Source organism: Cyclopterus lumpus, chromosome 17 (genome assembly GCF_009769545.1).
Source record: "Cyclopterus lumpus isolate fCycLum1 chromosome 17, fCycLum1.pri, whole genome shotgun sequence".
Lineage (NCBI taxonomy): Eukaryota > Metazoa > Chordata > Actinopteri > Perciformes > Cyclopteridae > Cyclopterus > Cyclopterus lumpus.
This window is the reverse complement of record NC_046982.1, coordinates 18,882,982-18,904,416: the sequence shown is the minus strand read 5'-3', so window position 1 is coordinate 18,904,416 and position 21,435 is coordinate 18,882,982. Positions and strand designations below refer to the sequence as shown.

General features: G+C 42.9%; 1 protein-coding gene across 6 annotated transcripts in view; it reads left to right on the top strand.

Annotated features, from left to right (window-relative positions):
- LOC117746586 (disco-interacting protein 2 homolog C) overlaps nt 1-16,641 on the top strand; it is a 134,450-nt gene extending 117,809 nt beyond the window's left edge. For 4 of the 6 annotated variants that reach the window (XM_034555821.1, XM_034555817.1, XM_034555816.1 and 1 more), the window contains 15 exons: nt 3,221-3,301; nt 3,594-3,717; nt 5,252-5,373; nt 5,757-5,868; nt 6,126-6,235; nt 7,737-7,867; nt 9,928-10,096; nt 10,228-10,398; nt 11,259-11,288; nt 12,202-12,263; nt 13,858-13,915; nt 13,996-14,070; nt 14,881-15,055; nt 15,639-15,762; nt 16,351-16,641. In XM_034555821.1, coding sequence (XP_034411712.1) covers nt 3,221-3,301; nt 3,594-3,717; nt 5,252-5,373; nt 5,757-5,868; nt 6,126-6,235; nt 7,737-7,867; nt 9,928-10,096; nt 10,228-10,398; nt 11,259-11,288; nt 12,202-12,263; nt 13,858-13,915; nt 13,996-14,070; nt 14,881-15,055; nt 15,639-15,762; nt 16,351-16,603 — 1,797 coding nt within the window. In that variant the 3' untranslated portion in view covers nt 16,604-16,641. The remainder of the gene's footprint in view (nt 1-3,220; nt 3,302-3,593; nt 3,718-5,251; nt 5,374-5,756; nt 5,869-6,125; nt 6,236-7,736; nt 7,868-9,927; nt 10,097-10,227; nt 10,399-11,258; nt 11,289-12,201; nt 12,264-13,857; nt 13,916-13,995; nt 14,071-14,880; nt 15,056-15,638; nt 15,763-16,350) is intronic. The other 2 variants (XM_034555819.1, XM_034555818.1) reach the window with 1 other exon arrangement.
- Nucleotides 16,642-21,435: the final 4,794 nt, after the last annotated feature.

Below are 21,435 nucleotides of genomic sequence, written 5' to 3'. Positions count from 1 at the left end.
AGCTCCATTGTCACATGCACAGCAGTTACAGAGAAGCAGCCGCTTAAAGAGCAGAAGTTAAAATACGGGGATAGAATAATATAACATCATTAAAATGGAAAATTAATAATGTATTTGTGGTTGTCAGGTGCAGTAATTATAGAAACAAAAACAGAAATGCAGAGGATGTTTACGCATAGTGAGAAGTAATACATGAATAAATGCAGAGGTGGTAAACGGTAAAAGTATACAAAGGATACAGATTAGAAATCTAGTATAATGAATGGCTTTAATTCTTAAATCAAAACAGATGCATTGAAGTCAACTTTGCTTTTGGGTTTTCAAACATGACGGCTGCTCTGGAAATGTCACATTTCTTCAAAAACAACAGAAAAAAAACCTACATTTTAGGTGAACCCTAGATGTCGCAGGTGCATTAATCCACAACATCTAAATATGTATTTAGTTGGTTCCAGACGGAGGCTCTCTGTGCATGCCGGGCCTCGCTCAGAGACATAACACGGGGCTTTATCTGCATCCCAGTCGGTTCCGTCTCAGTTGAACCAGGGGTCACAGTCTCCGCTACCGCACAACACACACCGGGTCGGATCCTTTTTTATTTTTATTTTTTTTTATTTTATTTTTTTAAACGGTTTCCCACACACACTCCAAAACACATCGCCTGAAGTCACACAAATATGTCAGTTTTAAAGTTCGACTGAGGATAACAAAGCTTTATTCAACCCCCGGTTGCTGTGCGGTAAAATTTTAAAATAATTAAAGAAAGCGCAAAATCCGAAATCAGGTTAATAAACGTCTGGATTATATAAATGTGAACAGGTCTCCAGGCGTGTGTGTAAAGTATCAACACTCAACAAGTTTCAACTGGAGGACCTTGATTAACTGAAGATGACAATAAAAGACACTTCTTCAAAAGCAATAAGAACCTTGTTCGATTGCATCACTTTTAATGCATTCATTATTAAAAAAAACACCAGGAAATCATATCTTCAAATACGCCTTAAAAGGGCAGCTCAGTTCACCAGGATGAGTTTTTAATTTAAGACTGATGTCAGAAAACTGCAAACGTATTCCATCCCCTGCTTCCTTTGGGGAAGGTGTATGTGTTCAAAGTAAGGTCTTTAATAAATGGGTCAGAAAGTGATGAACTTCAATACTCAATCGTCTTATTAAACACTGTATCTAAAATATTGAGCAATTACTGAAAATATATTTTATATTCAAGATTTCCGTTTCCCTTAACGCCTGAATTCGTTCCAAGAAAAGGAGATCTTTTTTTTTATTATCTCATAATGTGAGCAGTCTCGAGAGGCTTTCGGGGCATTTTGGATGAACTCGGTTGATGTTGCTGTTCGAGGAAACTGGAAAAGGGGAAACGGTGATGAGAAGTTTGGTGAAGGCTCAGAGTCGATGCCGAGTGATGTTTGAAATGGTTTTAAACCCGCCGAGAGATTTGTGATGCCTGGAGCGGCCGAGTTCAAGCAGTGAAACGGGAAACTGAAGGAGCGACGAGGAGCTGAGTGATGTTTTCAGCAGGAGGTCATGCACACCGCTTATTAAAAGGGTGCAACAGTCGTGATGACTGAGGCGGTTCAATCACAGCACAACTGGCCTCTTGTCTCTTTTCTACGCCATCAGCACGTTACAAGATCGAGTGTGAGGCATCTGGTGTCGACCTGTCAATCAGCTTGTAGCCCCGCCCCTAAAGCATACCCCGCTTTATGGTCTGTTTGACTCTAAATGGAGCATCATTTACTAAATGAACATCATGCTGTGTTGAAGAAGACTTGAAACTAGAGATTGAGACCATAAAGTCATGTTTACAATGTTTACTGAGGGAATAAATCAAGAGAGAAGTAGAGTCATTTTCTCATAGACTTCTATACAACCGGAGGAGTCACCCCCTGGTGGTCAGTAGAGAGAATGCAGCTTTAACACATAAAGCATAGACTTCTATACAACCGGAGGAGTCGCCCCCTGGTGGTCAGTAGAGAGAATGCAGGTTTAACACATAAAGCATAGACTTCTATACAACCGGAGCAGTCGCCCCCTGGTGTGGTGGTGAATACCCATATATGTTGGATTTCAGCAGAAGAAAAGATAAAATCCTCAACCTATGAAATAGATCAGTTGGTATAATCTGAATACTGAATTCAGAAGCTTATGGCATTGCGGTTAAATTCGAGTCTCACTAACTGCCGAGGGGCCCTCGAGCAAAGCAGCAAACCCCTGATATTTCTCTTAAATCAGAAACCATCGGTTTCGCCCGTCATTTGTTCTGCAACTGCACGAATGTGAAAATGAAAAGCATCAAACTTGCTTATTTCAACCCCTTTGGCTGCAGCAGCGTTTGAGCTCCTCCTGCATCACAAGATTCACTTTGGAACAGTCGGGGAAATTTGCAGCACAAATCAAGCGCGCCCGCAGTTCCTCCCAGACGTGTCGGACGCGGCGTGTCGCAGAGCAGAGGTCCGATTGGTTTGAGGTCGGACGGCTTAAGACTCTAGACAGCTGAATCCTCATCACGCACACACACACACACACACACACGCGCACGCACACACACACACACAAATATAATTGACTTTCTCTGGCAGAACAGAAATATAACACCATGTTACGCTCCCTGCGATTCACCGCTTGGCAGCAAATCTTGAAACATTCATGAAGGCCAGAAACAAACTGGCAGCCTTATTATACACACATATTTATTTTATATTTAAACTTATAGCATGAAGCTATAAAAACTGACATTATAAATGAAAATCCGACGCTCCTTGAACACAACGTGCGCGACGAACGCAGAAAAATCCGCCAAATTTCACGAGCTTAAAATTGTGAAATTTCATCAAAGACGTTATTTTATCTTATAAATCGTTGGCAGTAAACAGAACCCCGTAAAAAAAACAACAACAACACTGGGAAGCCATGATGGAATCAGCTGAGAGCAACAGACGTGACAACAATGGTATAAAATAAAAAAATAACAAATATGTTTTTTTCTCTTTTTATGATTTATGGCATTATAACTGTGTTTTACTGCACACACAATATTTTGAGTTATCTCAGCTGTGATTCTTCTGTTTCCATACACAAAACTTTTTATATATTTGAAAGAACAATGCAAATCACATTGTGTGTTGTGTGTGTGTGTGTGTGTGTGTGTGTGTGTCGTCTCTCGGTCTCACTGTTCCTGTATTTGTTTGTGTTGTTTTTTTAGTTCCTCTTCCTGTCTGAGGTGTTGCAGTGGAGAGCCCAGACCACCCCGGACCACGTCCTGTACACACTGCTCAACTCAAGGGTGAGACACACACACGCACACACACACACACACACACACGCACACACACAGTAATATAATATGATGGTTATGTTAATTTGCATAATGTTTAGTGTTCAGCAGCGAGACGCTGCAGCGGATAATGTGACATGACATCCTATGATGCTTCCTGCTGATTGAATGTGTCAATCATCTTTGTGTGTGTGTGTGTGTGTGTGTGTGTGTGTGTGTGTGTGTGTGTGTGTGTGTGTGTGTGTGTGTGTGTGTGTGTGTGTGTGTGTGTGTGTGTGTGTGTGTGTGTGTGTGTGTCTAGGGTACGATAGCCAGCTCTCTGACTTGTGTTCAGCTGCACAAGAGGGCAGAGAAGATCGCCGGCATGCTGGCTGAACGAGGCCACCTGCAGGACGGAGACCACGTGGCTCTGGTCTACCCTCCAGGTAGACACAACACCTGGGCGTCTTTGTTTTTTTGGGGCGGGGGGAGGGGTTACTTCCAAAATCTCAAATTGGAAGAAAAAAAACCCCAACTCAAGTTTCAAAATAAAAGCTTCTTTTTGAGCTCTTAAACTGCAACACAACTGAACTTTAGTTATCGTGACGCAATCCTCTCCATCCTCTTCCTACTTCCTCCTTCCCGTATCCTCTGCTTCCCTTTCCCCTCTCTATCGTCCTCTCCTTACCTTGTGCATTTCTGTCTCTCTCCCTTTTCCTTCCTCCTCTCATCTCACCTCACTATTCCACTTCCCCCTGCTCTCTTTCCTTACCCCTCTCTCTTCCTCTCCTTTTTCAATCATCTTCCCTATCTCCTTCCTCTTCATCCTCTTCCTACTTCCTCGTCCCTTACCCTCTGCTTCCCTTTTTCCCTCTCTTATCGTCCTCTCCTTACCTTAATCTTTCCTGGCTCTCTTCCATTTTGCTCTTCTTCCTGATCGTCCTTTCTGTCTCTCTCCTTTTCCCATCCTTCCATCTCTCCTTCCCTTATCTCCCCTCCTCCTCCCCCTTTCCTGTGCATGTCGGTCTCTCTCCCTTTTCTCTCCCCCCCCTCACCTTTCTTCTTCTTTCTCATCCTCTCTTATTTCGATCATCTTCCTCTTCATCCACTTCCACTTTCCTCCTCCCTACTTCCTCTTCCCTTTCCATCTCCTTCTCTTTCCTCCCTCTCTCTCCTCCTTGCTCTTTCCTCGCTCCCTTCCTCCTCGTCCTCCACTTTTCCATTCCTCTCCCTTGCCTCTGTCTCCAAAAATATCTCCCATCTCCTCCCCCCTCCTCCTCTCCCTCCTCCTCTCCTCCTCCCTCTCCCTCCTCCTCTCCTCCTCCCTCCCCTTCCTCCCCCTCTCTCCTCCTCCCTCCTCTCCTCCTCCCTCTCTCCTCCTCCTCCCCCTCTCTCCTCCTCCCTCTCCCTCCTCCTCTCCTCCTCCCTCCCCTTCCTCCTCCCCCTCTCTCCTCCTCCCTCCCCCTCCTCCTCCCCCTCTCTCCTCCTCCCTCCTCTCCTCCTCCCTCTCTCCTCCTCCTCCCCCTCTCTCCTCCTCCCTCTCCCTCCTCCTCTCCTCCTCCCTCCCCTTCCTCCTCCTCCCTCCCCTCCTCCCTCCCCTCCTCCTCTCCCTCTCTCCTCCTCCCTCCCCCTCCTCCTCTCCCTCCCTCCTCCTCTCCCTCCTCCCTCTCCCTCTCCCTCTCCCTCTCTCCTCCTCCCTCTCCCTCCTCCTCCCCCTCTCTCCTCCTCCCCCCTCCTCCTCTCCCTCTCTCCTCCTCCCTCCCCCTCCTCCTCTCCCTCCCTCCTCCTCTCCCTCCTCCTCCCTCTCCCTCTCCCTCGCTCCGCCTCCCTATCTCCTCCTCCTCCCCCTCTCTCCTCCTCCCTCTCCCTCCTCCTCTCCTCCTCCTCTCCCTCTCTCCTCCTCCCTCCCCCTCCTCCTCTCCCTCTCTCCTCCTCCCTCTCCCTCCTCCTCCCCCTCCCTCTCCCTCTCTCCTCCTCCAGGCATCGACCTCATCGTGGCGTTTTACGGCTGCCTTTACGCCGGCTGCGTGCCGATCACCGTGCGGCCGCCTCACCCGCAGAACATCGCCACCACGCTGCCGACCGTCAAGATGATCGTGGAGGTAAAAACTCGCAGACAGAGTCTGTCTATAATAATAATAATATAATAAATGTGTGAGATTCAGAAACTGATTTCTTCTTGAGCGTTAAAAAAAATTGGAAACGCTGGAAAATAATTAAGAAACAAAACTATTTAACACACTTTCCACCACATTTTTTTTTCATTTATTTCTGGAACTTATAATTCAACTTTTTCTCTGACACATTTAAGTCCTAAACGATGAATATTTGGGACACACGTCAGTATCACAAGGCAGAAGAAGATTGTGCCTCGTGGAGAATTCTCATATATATATGAGAAGTCATATATATATATATATATATATATATATATATATATATATGAATGAGGCAGGAAGTGATGCGGCACTTCTCTGTCCCTCAGGTGAGCCGGTCGGTGTGCGTCATGACGACGCAGCTCATCTTTAAACTGCTGAAGTCCAAGGAGGCCTCGGCCGCCGTGGACGTCCGGACCTGGCCCCCCGTCCTGGACACAGGTACACACACACACACACACACACACACACACACACACACACACACACACACACACACACACACACACACACAGAAGCATACGTTCCTGATACATTATACTTAAAAAACGTTGGCAAATGGGGAACAAGAAAAAATAAATAAAGACAAACATAAGAGACATTTTATTTTTCATTAGGAAGTTATAAAAAAAGATTAATAATAATCCTAAGAGAATGGAAATGTTTGTGTACTGAATGTTGAGCTGATTTTTCTTTAGATGATTTGCCAAAGAAGAAACCTCCTCTGCTGTATAAACCGTCCAACCCCGACACCCTGGCCTACCTGGACTTCAGTGTCTCCACCACCGGCATGCTCGCTGGAGTCAAGGTAACACACACACACACACACACACACACACACACAAACACACACACACACACACACACACACATACTTGAAACCTCAATTCAAGGTCAAAATTCATTGGGATGCCGCTAATAATTAAACCAATAAAACTCTCTTTTGTTTGACGTTTTGGATGTTAACAGAAACCGGTAGAAGAGAACGCCGACACAGCAATGCTAACATATTAATATGCGAACATTAGCACACTAACAACATGACGGTTCATTTTATTTTCCATTCAGTATTTAATTTTGACACTATGAAAAGGCTTTTTGCAATAAGCAAAAAAGACAACATCACTCCATTAGTGTTTTGACATTTGATGACTTGAGACTGATTGAAGGTCAAAATCTACGCTTTAATACGGTTATTAGGGTGTGTGTGTGTGTGTGTGTGTGTGTGTGTGTGTGTGTGTGTGTGTGTGCGTGCATCCTCTTGTTTGGTCTCTACTCCATGAAACCTTTTTGTTTCTCTGCTCACAGAAGAGAGAAGATTCGTCTTTTAAAAATAATTGTGGTATTATTTCGTCGGCTTGTTTTAAAGATATAATCAAAAGGAAATGCCAACGCTCTCGAGGTCGGCTATTTCATTTCTTAAACCGCGGCAGCTAAAGGTTGAGAAAATTCTGATGTTTTTACAAGAGAGCTGACATTTTAAACCACTCAGAAATAATCCCGAAGCCCAGATTTAACAAACGAGACCAGCTCTGTCCCACTTCCTCAGTTATTACAACGTCTCACCTTGAGCGACCTTCGGGAAGCAGTTTACATGACAGATCGAAAGATTGATGATCATTGCAGAGGAAATCTCTTCCAGCAGACGAGAGGCGGCACATTTTGGAATATTAATGTTTTTACACGTGAGGGAAAACATGAATATCTGTTCGTCAGAGGGAAAAAGACTAATAACCCCCATGAAGTTAAAACATAGACTTTGTATAAGCAGTGGACGACTAATGCAATGTTTTTCTTTGTGGATATCCTAAAAGATAACCAAATGCTAAAACAGTTAACTTGAGTTTTGACGAGCAAAAGTGTGATTATGGATCTTTAAAATGGACGTTTTCCTATTTGTAAATATAATTGTAAATATATATAGTGTGTGTGTGTGTGTGTATATATATATATATATATATATATATATATATATATATATATATATATCTCCAGTCTAGCTATTAAATAATAATAATACATTGTATTTGTATAGTGCTTTAAGAGTCCCTCAAAGTCACTTTACATGGTAGAAACAAAACAATAGAAGCATTAGCAATATAAAAAAAGAAAGATTACAAAACAACCAAAACATAACTATCATCACGGCCTAAAAGCCGATTTAAACACATGTTCAAACGCCTCCCTCGGCTACACTCTTCTTCCCCTCTGACAAACACCCAGCAGTCAGCAAAGAGGACGAGCGGGACGGGAGGAAACAGCCTATTTCTTTCTTTATAATGTTCAATGTGTCCGTGTCTCCTGGCCAGATGTCCCACACAGCCACCAGTGCCTTCTGCCGCTCCATCAAGCTGCAGTGCGAGCTGTACCCGTCCAGAGAGGTCGCCATCTGCCTCGACCCGTACTGCGGCCTGGGCTTCGTCCTCTGGTGCCTTTGCAGGTCAGACAAACACCTGTGACTCTTGACTGTAACTTAAAAGTGACTGTGGGGAACTTTGAGGGTTCTCAGTTTAGTCCTGGTCCTCTATATCAGTGTTTTTCAACCTTTTATGCGTCAAGGCACACTTAAGACACAGAAAAAATCTCACGGCACACCAACAACAGGAAATGATATGCAAATCAAACCCAAATATAGTTTCAGCATGAGCATAATATACTCTAAGAAATCAGGGAAACGCGTGTTCTATTTGTTGTGTTTTATTAAACTTAACATCATCCTAATGCCAAGATGGCACAGGCTTTATGCCCAGGTACAGATCATTTTATGCCTGTTTCATAGTGTTGTCACGCAAACGAACAAAATAGTTTGGATCCTTGTCTTGGAGCGCAGGGTGTTTAGTTTTAGTGGCGTTTAAGCTTGCCAGGGACCATGGCACTGTTAGCTAGCTTTTCCCCACACAACGCACAACGGACTCGTGCGGCGGGAACCCCAGTGAAGGAAAATCCAAATGACAGATACTCATCACTGTCTTGAGCTCACCGTTTTAGCCTTCTTTTGACACCCACTTGTACTGGGCTCATCATCTGGATCAAGTGTGGGGGGATCTTGATCAGGACCTAGTTTTCTTTTCAAAAATTTCTCCATTAGACTTTTATGCGTGTACTGTACCTATCTCTTAATCTCACTTTTTTAAATTGTCACCTCAGCAAATCTGCCTATTAATTACGCTGCGTACCCACAGGCAGAGGGGAGTATTGAGCCTTCATACCACTGTAGCGACCCTGTGACGTGGCTGTCAATCACAGTGTGGCACCGTGCCTGCTGGTCGAGGGGGCGTGCCTGTGATTGGAGGAGTAGAGGGGAGGCGGGATTAACCGGTCGGAAAAGGGGAGTTAAGTGTGGTTGACGGGACCGTTGTTGTTGACGTTCGAGTTGCTGATCTGTGTCATCAGTGCAATAACGTCCGAAACATTACACCACCAACAGCGCGACGACATACACACACACAAACACACAAGTTGGCTTTTTGTTTCCACGAATGAAGTGACAGTATGTAAAAAATGTTTATTTTTCACGGCACATCTGTTTTTCAACCAAAACCAGCAGTGAAAAACACTGCTCTATATGACCTCAGTTTAGTCCTGGTCCTCTATATGACCTCAGTTTAGTCCTGGTCCTCTGTATGACCTCAGTTTAGTCCTGGTCCTCTATATGACCTCAGTTTAGTCCTGGTCCTCTATATGACCTCAGTTTAGTCCTGGTCCTCTATATGACCTCAGTTTAGTCCTGGTCCTCTGTATGACCTCAGTTTAGTCCTGGTCCTCTATATGACCTCAGTTTAGTCCTGGTCCTCTATATGACCTCAGTTTAGTCCTGGTCCTCTATATGACCTCAGTTTAGTCCTGGTCCTCTGTATGACCTCAGTTTAGTCCTGGTCCTCTATATGACCTCAGTTTAGTCCTGGTCCTCTATATGACCTCAGTTTAGTCCTGGTCCTCTATATGACCTCAGTTTAGTCCTGGTCCTCTGTATGACCTCAGTTTAGTCCTGGTCCTCTATATGACCTCAATTTAGTCCTGGTCCTCTGTATGACCTCAGTTTAGTCCTGGTCCTCTATATGACCTCAGTTTAGTCCTGGTCCTCTATATGACCTCAGTTTAGTCCTGGTCCTCTGTATGACCTCAGTTTAGTCCTGGTCCTCTATATGACCTCAGTTTAGTCCTGGTCCTCTGTATGACCTCAGTTTAGTCCTGGTCCTCTATATGACCTCAGTTTAGTCCTGGTCCTCTGTATGACCTCAGTTTAGTCCTGGTCCTCTATATGACCTCAGTTTAGTCCTGGTCCTCTGTATGACCTCAGTTTAGTCCTGGTCCTCTATAGACCTCCATTAGTAAACGAGACCATCAGAGAGTTTCTATAAGACTCATTCTTAAAGCTCCTCATCGGAGCCACCGGGACAGATTCTGGTGAAACCAGACGACATCATGCAGGTTCACCAGAACCTCCTTCAGCTGAGACACCCCCCCCCCCCCCCCCCCCGTCTTGGTTCCTCTCCGCAGTGTGTACTCAGGTCACCAGTCCATCCTGATCCCTCCGTCCGAGCTGGAGGTGAACCCGTCTCTCTGGCTGTCGGCCGTCAGTCAGTACAAAGTCCGCGACACGTTCTGCTCCTACAGCGTCATGGAGCTCTGCACCAAGGGCCTCGGCCTGCAGACCGACTCCCTGAAGGTAAATATGGGATTTTCGCACGCTGTGCGCGCTCGACATTTTTCAAGAATCTACAGAACTTTTTATTCTGCGTCCCCGTCCCCACCACCACCACCACCACCACCACCCCGCCCCCCACGCCCCTTCTCCAGGCTCGAGGGTTGGACTTGTCTCGCGTGAGGACCTGTGTGGTCGTAGCGGAGGAGCGACCCAGGACAGCCCTGACGCAGTCCTTCTCCAAACTCTTCAAGGACCTGGGCCTCCACCCGCGGGCCGTCAGCACCTCCTTCGGCTGCCGGGTCAACCTGGCGATCTGCCTGCAGGTCAGTCACGCCTCCACAGACTCGGGGGTTTGGTCTTGAGATCGTGCCTGTTGCTCATTCCGGGTTGAACCACTTTAGCTGAAGCCGAGCTCTTTAATAGAAGATATTAAGTATTTTGCTGAACAGTTAAAAGCATGGCAGAATATTTACATGAAGACAAAATAAACTCCTCTGAACTGTAGATAAGCTTGTAAATGTCCAGCTTTTTAGTGGTTTTGTGTTGTTGTCGGGTGCATCGTCTCGTCTACAAGGTAAAAGACATCCAGGGTCCGATGAACAGCCTGAGTAAAAATAAAATTAATTAATTTTATTTGAGGGAAACATGAACAACATTTTTATTTTAGGGGGAGTTTTTTTGCAGGTGAAGCCCATCGCGGCTGCATGGCACTGAGAGTTCACATCGTTTATAATCCGCTCTGAATGTGTAAAAAGGAAATATTATTTTTTTATTTTTGATGATAAAAGGCTATAAGATATAAGATATAATGGGAATTCAAGCCTTTTATGAATGCATTCTTTTCTATTTTTCCCATCTCCTTCAGCAGTGCAATGTTATATAGAACAGTGATTTCTAATATGCACTATTACAACAAACCAACTAATATTACAGTGTGCTGAATATAAATAACTAGTCGGTTTCTCGCAGCTTTGAATGACTCAACTAACATTTGGCTGAACGATTATTTCAGAGCTGACTGCTTGTTTTGTCTTTTGAGTTTTCCATTTTGACGTTTTTTTCTTCCTTCCATCCTCCTTCCTTGTTTTAATCATAACCCCGCCCACATATCTCATACTTGGTTATGTCTCCGCCCTTCCTCCTCCTCCTCCTCCTCCTCCTCCACCCCTCTCTGCTGCTGTAGCCTCACAGGCTGGGAAAGCTTGCCGACCAGGTAGGGAACCACCATCAGCCCCCCCCGCCCCGCCTCCACCACCTCCACACCACTCGGCCGCTGGCTTTCGATCTGAGCCGACTCCTTCCACGCGTCGCTCTGTGACGCAGATTTATGACCAATAAATACATAAATAAATACACGAGCTGGAACATTTTATAAACCCCTTCTCTCCGCCCGTTGAGCGTATTTTTCCAAACAGGAAATACATATATTTTTTTGTTTCAAAGTGAGAGAATCTGTTTCCAGAAGATGATGCCGTCTGCCATTTTGTGCCGTGGGCGTGTGGGCTTCTGACTCCCAGCATGCCGCTGTGGTGGGCTCTGGTGGTGATGGTGGAGGAACGAGGGTCTTTATCTTTCTTTTTGCATCCACAATAAACATTGACCAAACCTATAAGTCCAATCATATTTAAAAGATTATTGTGAGTATTTCTTACGTAGAATGTAATCACTCCGCTACATCATCATCATCATCATCATCATCATCATCATCATCATCATCATCATCATCATCATCACCCCTTTCTTCCATCTTTCTGTTCCCCTCCTCTTCCTTTTTTTGTTTGCATGTCTGATTTTATTTATTTTTATTTTTTAATTGTTGGGCCACGTTAACTCTGTCACCCCTCCGCTCTCACATTGTTCTTCCCACCATTCTGTCAAATGTGACGTAGACTTTTTGTGGGTTCCCGTCCTCGTTTTCAATCCTAGAGCTCTTCTCTTTGCACGAGCAGCAGCAGTAGTACTAGTAGTAGTAGCAGTAGTAGTACTAGTAGTAGTGGTAGTAGTACTAGCAGTAGTGGTACTAGTAGTGGTGGTGGTTCTTTTCTTGTTGTGCAGTTGTACAACGGTAGTGGTTGTATTACAGGACACTGTGTGACCCCGGTGTTGTTGTTGTTGGTGTTCCTCAGGGCACCTCAGGACCCGACCCCACCACTGTGTACGTTGATATGAGGGCACTGCGGCACGACAGGTGAGTTCAACAACGAACTGGGAAACTTCACGGTGGTGAATGAAGACCAATACAGCAATATATATATATATATATATATATATATATATATTTAATATATATGTATATATTTTTTATAAATATATATATTTATTGTATATATATATATATATTTATATATATTTTTTAATCTATATATATATTTTTTTTTAATATATATCTTTATATGTATATATATATATATATATAAATATATATATATAAATATAATTGTATTGCTCAGGCTTTGCCATTACTGTTCATATTTATAGTCATATTTAGTGTAATATGGAATATATGGTAAATATTTGTATGCTTTGGCAATATCATTCTTGCAACTTTCATGCCAATAAATAACATGAAAATTCAGTGTATGAATATATACACATATATATATATATATATATATCAATACACATATATATATATATATGTATGTGTATATATAAATACATATATATATGTATGTGTATATATAAATACACATTCTTGTATTTTATTTGTTGTTGTTTAAATATATTCTGCTTCCCCGCAACATTTGGAGTTGAGGTCCTGGAGGCCTCGTCTGGGCCGCTTCACTGTGACAGCGGAGAGCTTTATGTCGGAATTTGTGGCAAACACTCCCAAAATATATTTTAAAAAGGGCTCCGTGAAGTCGAGCGTCGTCCTTCGTGCTCCCCCGACTGACGGGGAAAAGTTTAAATTAACGAGAACCTAGAAAGTTTCTTCAATATCAATGTGACGATTTCCCTCCCTGAAACACTTTCGGTCTGAGGAAGAACACCCATCACACCCATCACACCCAGTACACCCATCACACCCATCACACCCATCACACCCAGTACACCCATCAAACCCAGTACACCCATCACACCCATCAAACCCAGTACACCCATCACACCCAGTACACCCAGTCTGAGTCACACTTCATGACCAGAAACAGCAAGTTTGGGCTTTCAGGGAGAGGAAATGTGACCCCATGAACCACCCGGAGGTTTTCATGAAAATCGCCGCGAGGGATTCAACATTAGTGTCAGATTTCATTTCTTTCTTTTTTTTTAAGGCGGTGAACTTGTCGGTTTCCAGTTTCCAGGCAACAGAAACAGGCGACCAGCGAGACTGGAAAAGCGTATTCAAATATCTCTCCCGGTGGTCCCGTGGGAGTAAAGGAACAACCTCAGCCGAAAATGTGAAAATGTCAGGGGGCCGTTATTAAAAACATTTTTTTTTTTTTAAAGTTCCCCGGAGCTTCTGCTTCGTTACTGCGGCCGCTCCGCTGTGCTTCTCCCCAGAGGAGTCGTATATGAAAACCAGCCTCAGTGTGCACGGTGCTCCGGAATCACACCTGATTTAGGTGTTCTTATCTGTTCTTAGTAGCCGGGATAAAAAAAGTATCATTATTGATTTTGCCCAACGTCCTTTTGTGCGACGGACCAATTCATATTGTTTTTAAGGATTGTTCCTGGTTCAACAAGCCGTCAAACTGCACGTGAAATATGAAACGTTCTCTCTAAATCCCATATTTCCGTGTGTTCATGTCGCTTGGTGAACAGATAGTTTGTGTTTTCCTCTCCAGGGTCAGACTGGTGGAGCGGGGGTCGCCACACAGCCTGCCTCTGATGGAGTCTGGAAAGGTGAGGTGGTGATTTTTGTTTGTTTTGTTTGTTTGTGTTTGCTCCTTCACTTAAAATGCCGACGTCCGGTTCCCGAACAGATCCTGCCGGGGGTCCGAATCATCATCGCCAACCCGGAGACCAAGGGACCAATGGGGGAGTCCCACCTGGGCGAGGTTTGTCTGCTAATCTCTTTTCCCACGAGGATCGTGGCAACGAGCGGACTCTGGGGTTGCGTTTCAGTCCGAGCGGCGTTGCCGACATTGCCGGCGACGTTGTTGCCGGCGACGTTGTTGCCGGCGACGTTGTTGCCGGCGACGTTGTTGCCGGCGACGTTGTTGCCGCCGACGTTGTTGCCGCCGACGTTGTTGCCGCCGACGTTGTTGCCGCCGACGTTGTTGCCGCCGACGTTGTTGCCGCCGACGTTGCCTCCGTTCGGCGTCTGTTGTGTTAAATTCTACGACCAGCTTACGTCCAGCGGCCGTTTTAAAACAGACGACTAAACTCGACTATGAACACCGGTCGCCCACGGCAACGAGGCCCAAAGGCCCTTTCCTCTTAAATCGAGCTCAAACACAACTACGCAAACGTAGTTGTGTTTTTTTTTGTTGCACACAATGAATGAAGGTAATAATATTTTGGAACAAAGGATTTTATTGGTTGAACGCATATTCCCCCCCCCCCCCCCCCCAGGTGTTGCGCAAGCTTTTTATAAGAACCCACCAATATGGATATTGGTGGCAATTTTTCGCACGGAAATCTGTGCAAAGAATTGGTGTGAAACAACTTTCTGAGAAGCGAAAAGGAGCCAATTAGTTTTTCCATATGAAAATAAATAAATGTATTGCTATTTTAGAAGGTAAAAGTATACATTCATAATAAAAGTAGTCTGAGGTATGAAGCCTGTTTTCCAAGCGTCATGCTCATGCCGAAGTGGAAACATAAGCGATGCATTCATTGATGTTCCCCTGGTTCCCCTGGTTCAGGTCTGGGTCCACAGCGGCCACAACGCCAGCGGTTACTTCACCGTCTACGGGGACGAGGCGCTGCAGTCGGACCACTTCAACTCCAGGCTCAGCTTCGGAGACACGCAGACCGTCTGGGCTCGGACCGGCTACCTGGGCTTCCTCCGCAGGACCGAGCTCACCGACGCCAGCGGAGGTGAGCGGGCCGGAACCGTGTGACCTCTGACCTTTTTGAAAAACGTTTCCCCCGTAGAACAGAGAGGAGGATTAAACGGCCTCGGGACTTTCTGACTCGCTGGTGCTGGATCTACTTTTTACTTTGATTATTATTTAACCTTCAACCAGGATTTGTAGACAGTTTACAGCCATGATATATTAATAATACATTAAATCAAGAACCACCAGTCTGTTGATAGATAGTTTGCAGCAATCTAGCTAGCTACCAGCTAGCAGGCAGACAAGACAGTTTGGTTTAATTCGCTCGCTAGATGAACTGATATTATACATTTAAGAGTAAGTACAAAAATATGCTTTTTTACTTTAAGTCCTACCGACATGTGTTACTTTTGTATTTCCTGACAATGTGGAAGTGTCTTAAAGCTGCATTATTTCTACTGACCACCAGGGGGGCGACCCCTCTGGCTGTATAGAAATATATGCTTTGCGTGTTAAAGCTGCATTCTCTCTACTGACCACCAGGGGGCAACATAATGTGAATAATGTGTGTGTGTGTGTGTGTGTGTGTGTGTGTGTGTGTGTGTGTGTGTGTGTGTGTGCAGAGCGTCACGACGCCCTGTACGTGGTCGGTGCTCTGGAGGAAGCCATGGAGCTGAGAGGGATGCGTTACCACCCCATCGACATCGAGACCTCCGTCATCAGGACGCACAAGAGCATCACCGAGTGGTGAGGAGCGACGCACAATGACGTCATGACAACGCAACACTACACCGAGATCTCAATAAGACATAGAAACAGGTGGATCGTCCTCGGTTTGCCTTTCTGTGTATAGTGAGGTACAAACATCAAATATCTTTGTGTCACCATAAAGTGATCAAACTTAAAGAGTGCAACATTTCACTCCAAACGGAATTGTACAATTTATGACTATTTCTAAGAAGCCAACGTCGCCGCAAGAAAACATCATTTTAAATACAGGTTACTTCCCCAGAACCATTCAGTAACTCCGTGTTGGAGTAAGTATTCAGATTTTGGGATATTCTTCAGGTAAACTACATGAATTACATTTCGTTATGATTCATTTTACGGCCTACTGAAGTAAAACATATGCTACGACATTTTTATTGCGTTCTATGAATATTATTTTTTTTCATAGACCGGTTGGAACTTGAAGAGGTCTTAAAATGCGTAGAAAGGGTTTTACATAAGCTCTTTAACGATATTTAATTTAACTGTGTGATCGTACATCAGAATGTATTACTTGATTTTAAATGAATAAGAAATGAAACTGAGTCGTGTTTGTCGCCGCTCCAGCGCCGTGTTCACGTGGACCAACCTGCTGGTGGTGGTGGTGGAGCTGGACGGCTCGGAGCACGAGGCCCTGGACCTGGTCCCCCTGGTCACCAACGTGGTCCTGGAGGAGCACTACCTCATCGTGGGCGTGGTGGTGGTGGTCGACATCGGCGTCATCCCCATCAACTCCCGCGGCGAGAAGCAGCGCATGCACCTGCGCGACGGCTTCCTGGCCGACCAGCTGGACCCCATCTACGTGGCCTACAACATGTAGCACTTCATCCCCCCCCCCCACCCCCAGTGGAGGACACGGAGGTGTGTGGGGGTGGGGGGGTGGGGGGGGGGGGATGAAGGACTATTTAAGGGAGCGGCTCACGAGACTGAAAAAGAATAAAGCCGGAGTCCCGAGGCACGAGAAGTTAGCGGCGTTTTTTTTTTTGACGTGCCGCTTCCCACCGTCTCCCAAGATCTTTAGGTTTTTAGGGTTCAGGCTGTGGTTTTTATTCGCGAGATTTGCACTCAGCCAACCCCCCCACACAACCTTCCCCCCCCCCCCCCCCACACCCCCCGATCCAGATCAAGGAAGTTCTCCCGTCGACTGTTTACCGAAAAAAAACGTGCGTCCGGGTTTGGCGGACGAGAGCGACAATTGTTGGCAAAGATTCTGGCTTTTAAACTGCGTGTGTCTCACTTAAAAACTATTTTTTAAGCTTGTTTCAAGTATTTGCTGACGTCGCTTGTTTTGTTTTGTTTTCTAACACGTCCTCAGAACAGTTTAGGCTATTTTTTTTGTTTTTATTTTTAAAGGATATTTTACACAAAAAAACTAAGCGATATCAACCAATCACAAAGAGCGAGCTGTGTTTCGATGCGATGGGGGGAGGGTGCTTCAGCTTTTTTCCCCGACGAGGTACGACACGTTTGTTTCACGCCGGCTTGTTTTTTTTTGTGTTGTTTTGTAAGCGTTTAATTTTTTTTTTTTTTGACGTTTATTTCCTGAACAATCTGTCAAATCCGTGCGCTAATATACAACAGCTGCTGCCTTTTTTAACTGCGTTTATTTTTCCGTACCAATCGCGCTTCTGACTGAAGCGAAAAAAACAATCCATAAATTCATATCGTGTAAGTATGTACAAAAAGAAACCGATTTAATTTATTTTGTTTCTCTTTTAAGAAGTATACGACGAGACGTTCAAGAATGTTTCGCTCTTGAATATTTGCTAATATAAAAAAAAATAAAAAGCATTGTATTTTGAGTGAAACGCACTCGCGTCCAAGCATAGTAAAACAGAAATATATAATTAGTTTATATTAAAAAGTAAAGGATTCACACAATACAGAAGCAATGTTTTTTTTTTTTCTTCTTTTTTTTAAACCTGCATGTTGGTCTGAAATGTTTTAAATCAGTCAAATTTAGAAGCGAAGTTTTATTTCACGTGAAGAGTTCTGAAACAAAACATCAATTGTTTAGTAATTTCTTTAAATGAGTCATTTGTGCCCTTAAATCTCAAATCATTCCTCACATTTCTCATTTCTGCGCTCAATATTCTTTTACAAAAATATTCTGTCTCTCTCGCTTTTTGTCTCTTTTCTTATGCACTAATATAAATATGATAAACATTACTCCCTTTCTAATTTGAGGTTATAAAAGACAATCTTATAATAATAATAATAATAATAATAATAAAGAAATATTCCCTAACAGTGAACTGTACTCAAACTTAATTGTGAGGAGACGTTCATCGATTTGAGGAAGTTCGTTGACATTTAAACAACAAACTAAAAGTAAAGCCAAACTTTTTTGTGTAACTTTGGATCAGAACTCTTCATAAATCACCTTTTTACCAGGTAACAATCAGAGCTTCTGAACCAGACCAACCAGCGGCGCTGGACTCATTTCGGGTGGCGGCGGGCGGGCGAGCGGCCGCCATTATTGTAAATATCAGAAGTCAGAAGTCCTTCATATTTTTTACACGGACAGATCAATCAGGGTTCCTTCAGTGATGTCACAACAGGAATAGAAGACAGGAAGCAGAATGTGAAGGCGTGTTCCCAGAAGCCCTTTGGACTCTTCAACGAGAACGTTCCGGTTTCAACACACGAAAAGAGGGGAAAACAACAACAACAACAACAAAAAAGCACTTTCTTCACTTTCTTTCTTTCTTGTATCAGCGAAATGTATGTCGTCCCCTCCCCGGTATGTTTTTTTTAAAAGGTTTAAAAAAAATAAAATAAAGAGTCTTATTTGAGTTGACATGAAGTCTTTTAATTAAATAAATATTTCAGCAATTTCGACAGTAAAAAAAAAAAAAAAAAAAAGTGTAATGTTTGTGGTTTATTTTTGCCGCAGGTTTGGGGAAACTTGAATGAATCGGTCTGAAATGTTTAAAAAGTGCCTTAATTGGTACCAACTGAATGGCATTGAAATATAATCTATTGGATTATATTGAGTTCCAAGAATGTACCGGAAGGAACGCGTTTGATCAAATTTAAATGTTAATCGGAAGAAGATAAACATTTTTATTTGTACATTTTAGATGAAAAAAAATAAATAAATAGCAGCTGATATTAAAAAGTTGGAAAATAGTTGTGTGATGTTAAATGGAAAAATATATATCATGGATTAGCTTGTCTAAAAATATTTTAAGTCAAAGCATAGTTTGTTAAAAAATGCCGTGAAAGTGAAAATGCAATAATATCAGTAAGTGAACAATCATAGTGTCATATTATAAAACATCCTAGTGTAATGTCATAAACAAGTCAGTTTGTTAATAATAATAATAATAATAATAATGCGATCTATTTGTAAGGCATTCTTCATTCAAGAATGTCAGAGTGCCACAGAGCCAGTACATAGTTAAAACTAACCATAATTAATTATATAATTAATGTTATTCTTCAGCTCAACATTTCACATGACCCTGTTCCACTATTGGGTCGAGAAGTATCGATTTCATAAAATGTGGATAAAACATTCAGAAACACCAGAACTTGTTGATACATTTATTTCCTCCATGTTAGAATATATTTATATACATATTGCTAGCTAAAGCATTAAAAAAAAAAAAAAAAAAAAGTCAGGAGCATAGAAAATGTTAAGCCACAATTAATAGTTAACATATGGACAGACGAGAAGATGAGCTGCGAGAGGAGAGAACAGAGCGGTTTTCTTCCAGTTGGACACACAGAACGACTCCGTGAGGTAAAGCACGACGTCATCTAGTACCGGCGCGGTACCGTGGACTACAGTACCGGGGCGGTACCGTGGACTACAGTACCGGGGAGGTACCGTGGACTACAGTAACGGGGAGGTACCGTGGACTACAGTACCGGCGCGGTAAGAACAGTGAAAGGTCTGGTTATGGCCGACAATCTGATCCATTACTCACTTTTTCAAGCAAACGGCTTCAAAAGACTGAAGTTCCAGAAATTAAAAAACAAACAAAACAAACATCGTCATATTGCGTCACTCTAACAAGAGTGCAACCAGGTCTTTTTCTGAGGGACAGATAAGGAAACATACATCTATACTCATGCAGTAACAAACAAACTGGAATGAGTTTCCCAAAATGTTCACACAAATCTTTTTTTTTTTTTCTTTTTTTTTTTTAAACGGCTGGATGGACAAATATAAAGAAAACAAAAAGCATAAAATGTGTCAGTTTGGGGAGAACAAACAATGTTTGGCTTCCATCTTGAAATATTCAGCTAAAAATGGGGAGGCGAAGCTCCCACTGCGTTTAAAAAAACAAACAAAAATAAAAACCTCAGAGCGTGAGCGACAGACGTCGTGATTAACGGTTGTACATTGTACAAAACTAGAACTAACAGTCATCCAGATCACTGTGAACACACAAGAAAAACAACTGAAATCGAGTCTTCGTGAATACATTTACAATGTACATCGAATAGGAAGCAGGAAGAGAATGTATTTACATGTAGTGCAATGACGACGAAACAAAAGGAACCGTGGTGGAGAACTAGAGAACGTTAAAAGAACTTTTTCCAGAAAGTAATTTTAGAAAGCCGCTGCGTAAGAAGAGGGAGGTTCAAACTGTACAATAACATGTTACATCTTAAAGTGATACACTTAAATGAGTTTCCAAAAGAAAGACTCGGCAACAAGTGGGTGAAAGGGTCTGCTAAGTATTTAAAGTCCGTAATAACAGTTACCGTAAATTCTCTTAATAGTGGATCGTGAAATATTATATATTTATATATTTTGCTGGATCAAAAGCCTGATATATATCTTCTTATTCTGGGCCAACGTTGTCAAAAACTAAAGAAAACACATTAATGAGCACTATGAACGTTGGATGTTTGGGTCAAAATCATCGAAAAATGATAAATAAACAAAACAACTGTATTTTTTTGTGTCAAAACAAACAAGTCACGCTCCCCCAAATACTCACTGTATTTATTCATATGTGGTTTTACGTAGTAGGAACCAAAGAGCGTGGAGCCACAGACAGGAAGTCATGTTGGTTTTAATCAAAACAATAATAATAATAATAATGTTCACTTATTATAATGAAGTCCTTTGCAATACTTTCCAACAGTAAACATAGAAATAGAATATCACAGGAGGACTTGCAGGAACATCTCAGAAAACAACAAAATAAAAAGGTTCTCGTGAAGTTGCGTTATAAAGTCGTAATGTAAATGTTTTGTTTTTTTTTGTTTTTTTTTAACTTGCACGCGTATTGTATAATTTCTTGTTGGTATAAAACGTTGAAGTGTGAGGATTTCTGCAAAACAGTACACCAATATTAGTAGAAAGTACACACTTGATTCACACAGCATGTAGTACACAATTGCGAGTACTACTGACATAAATATATCAGGTTAAAAAGTATTAAATCATTGAAAAACACTTTTGTTTCGTCTGTTTGCAGATGTGTTGCATTAATTCCTGTTGAACGGAAGAGTGACTTGAACCACTGTAACCGGTTCACCAGGTGAATGAATACGTACTACATGTTGTACAAATACTACGTAGTAATGTAGTTTGATATTTGCACATGAAGCGTTAAAAATGAGTTTTGAAATGTCATTTACAGCAAGAAGCAGCATCAGGTTCTTTTTTTTTTTTTTTAAATGGGGGGG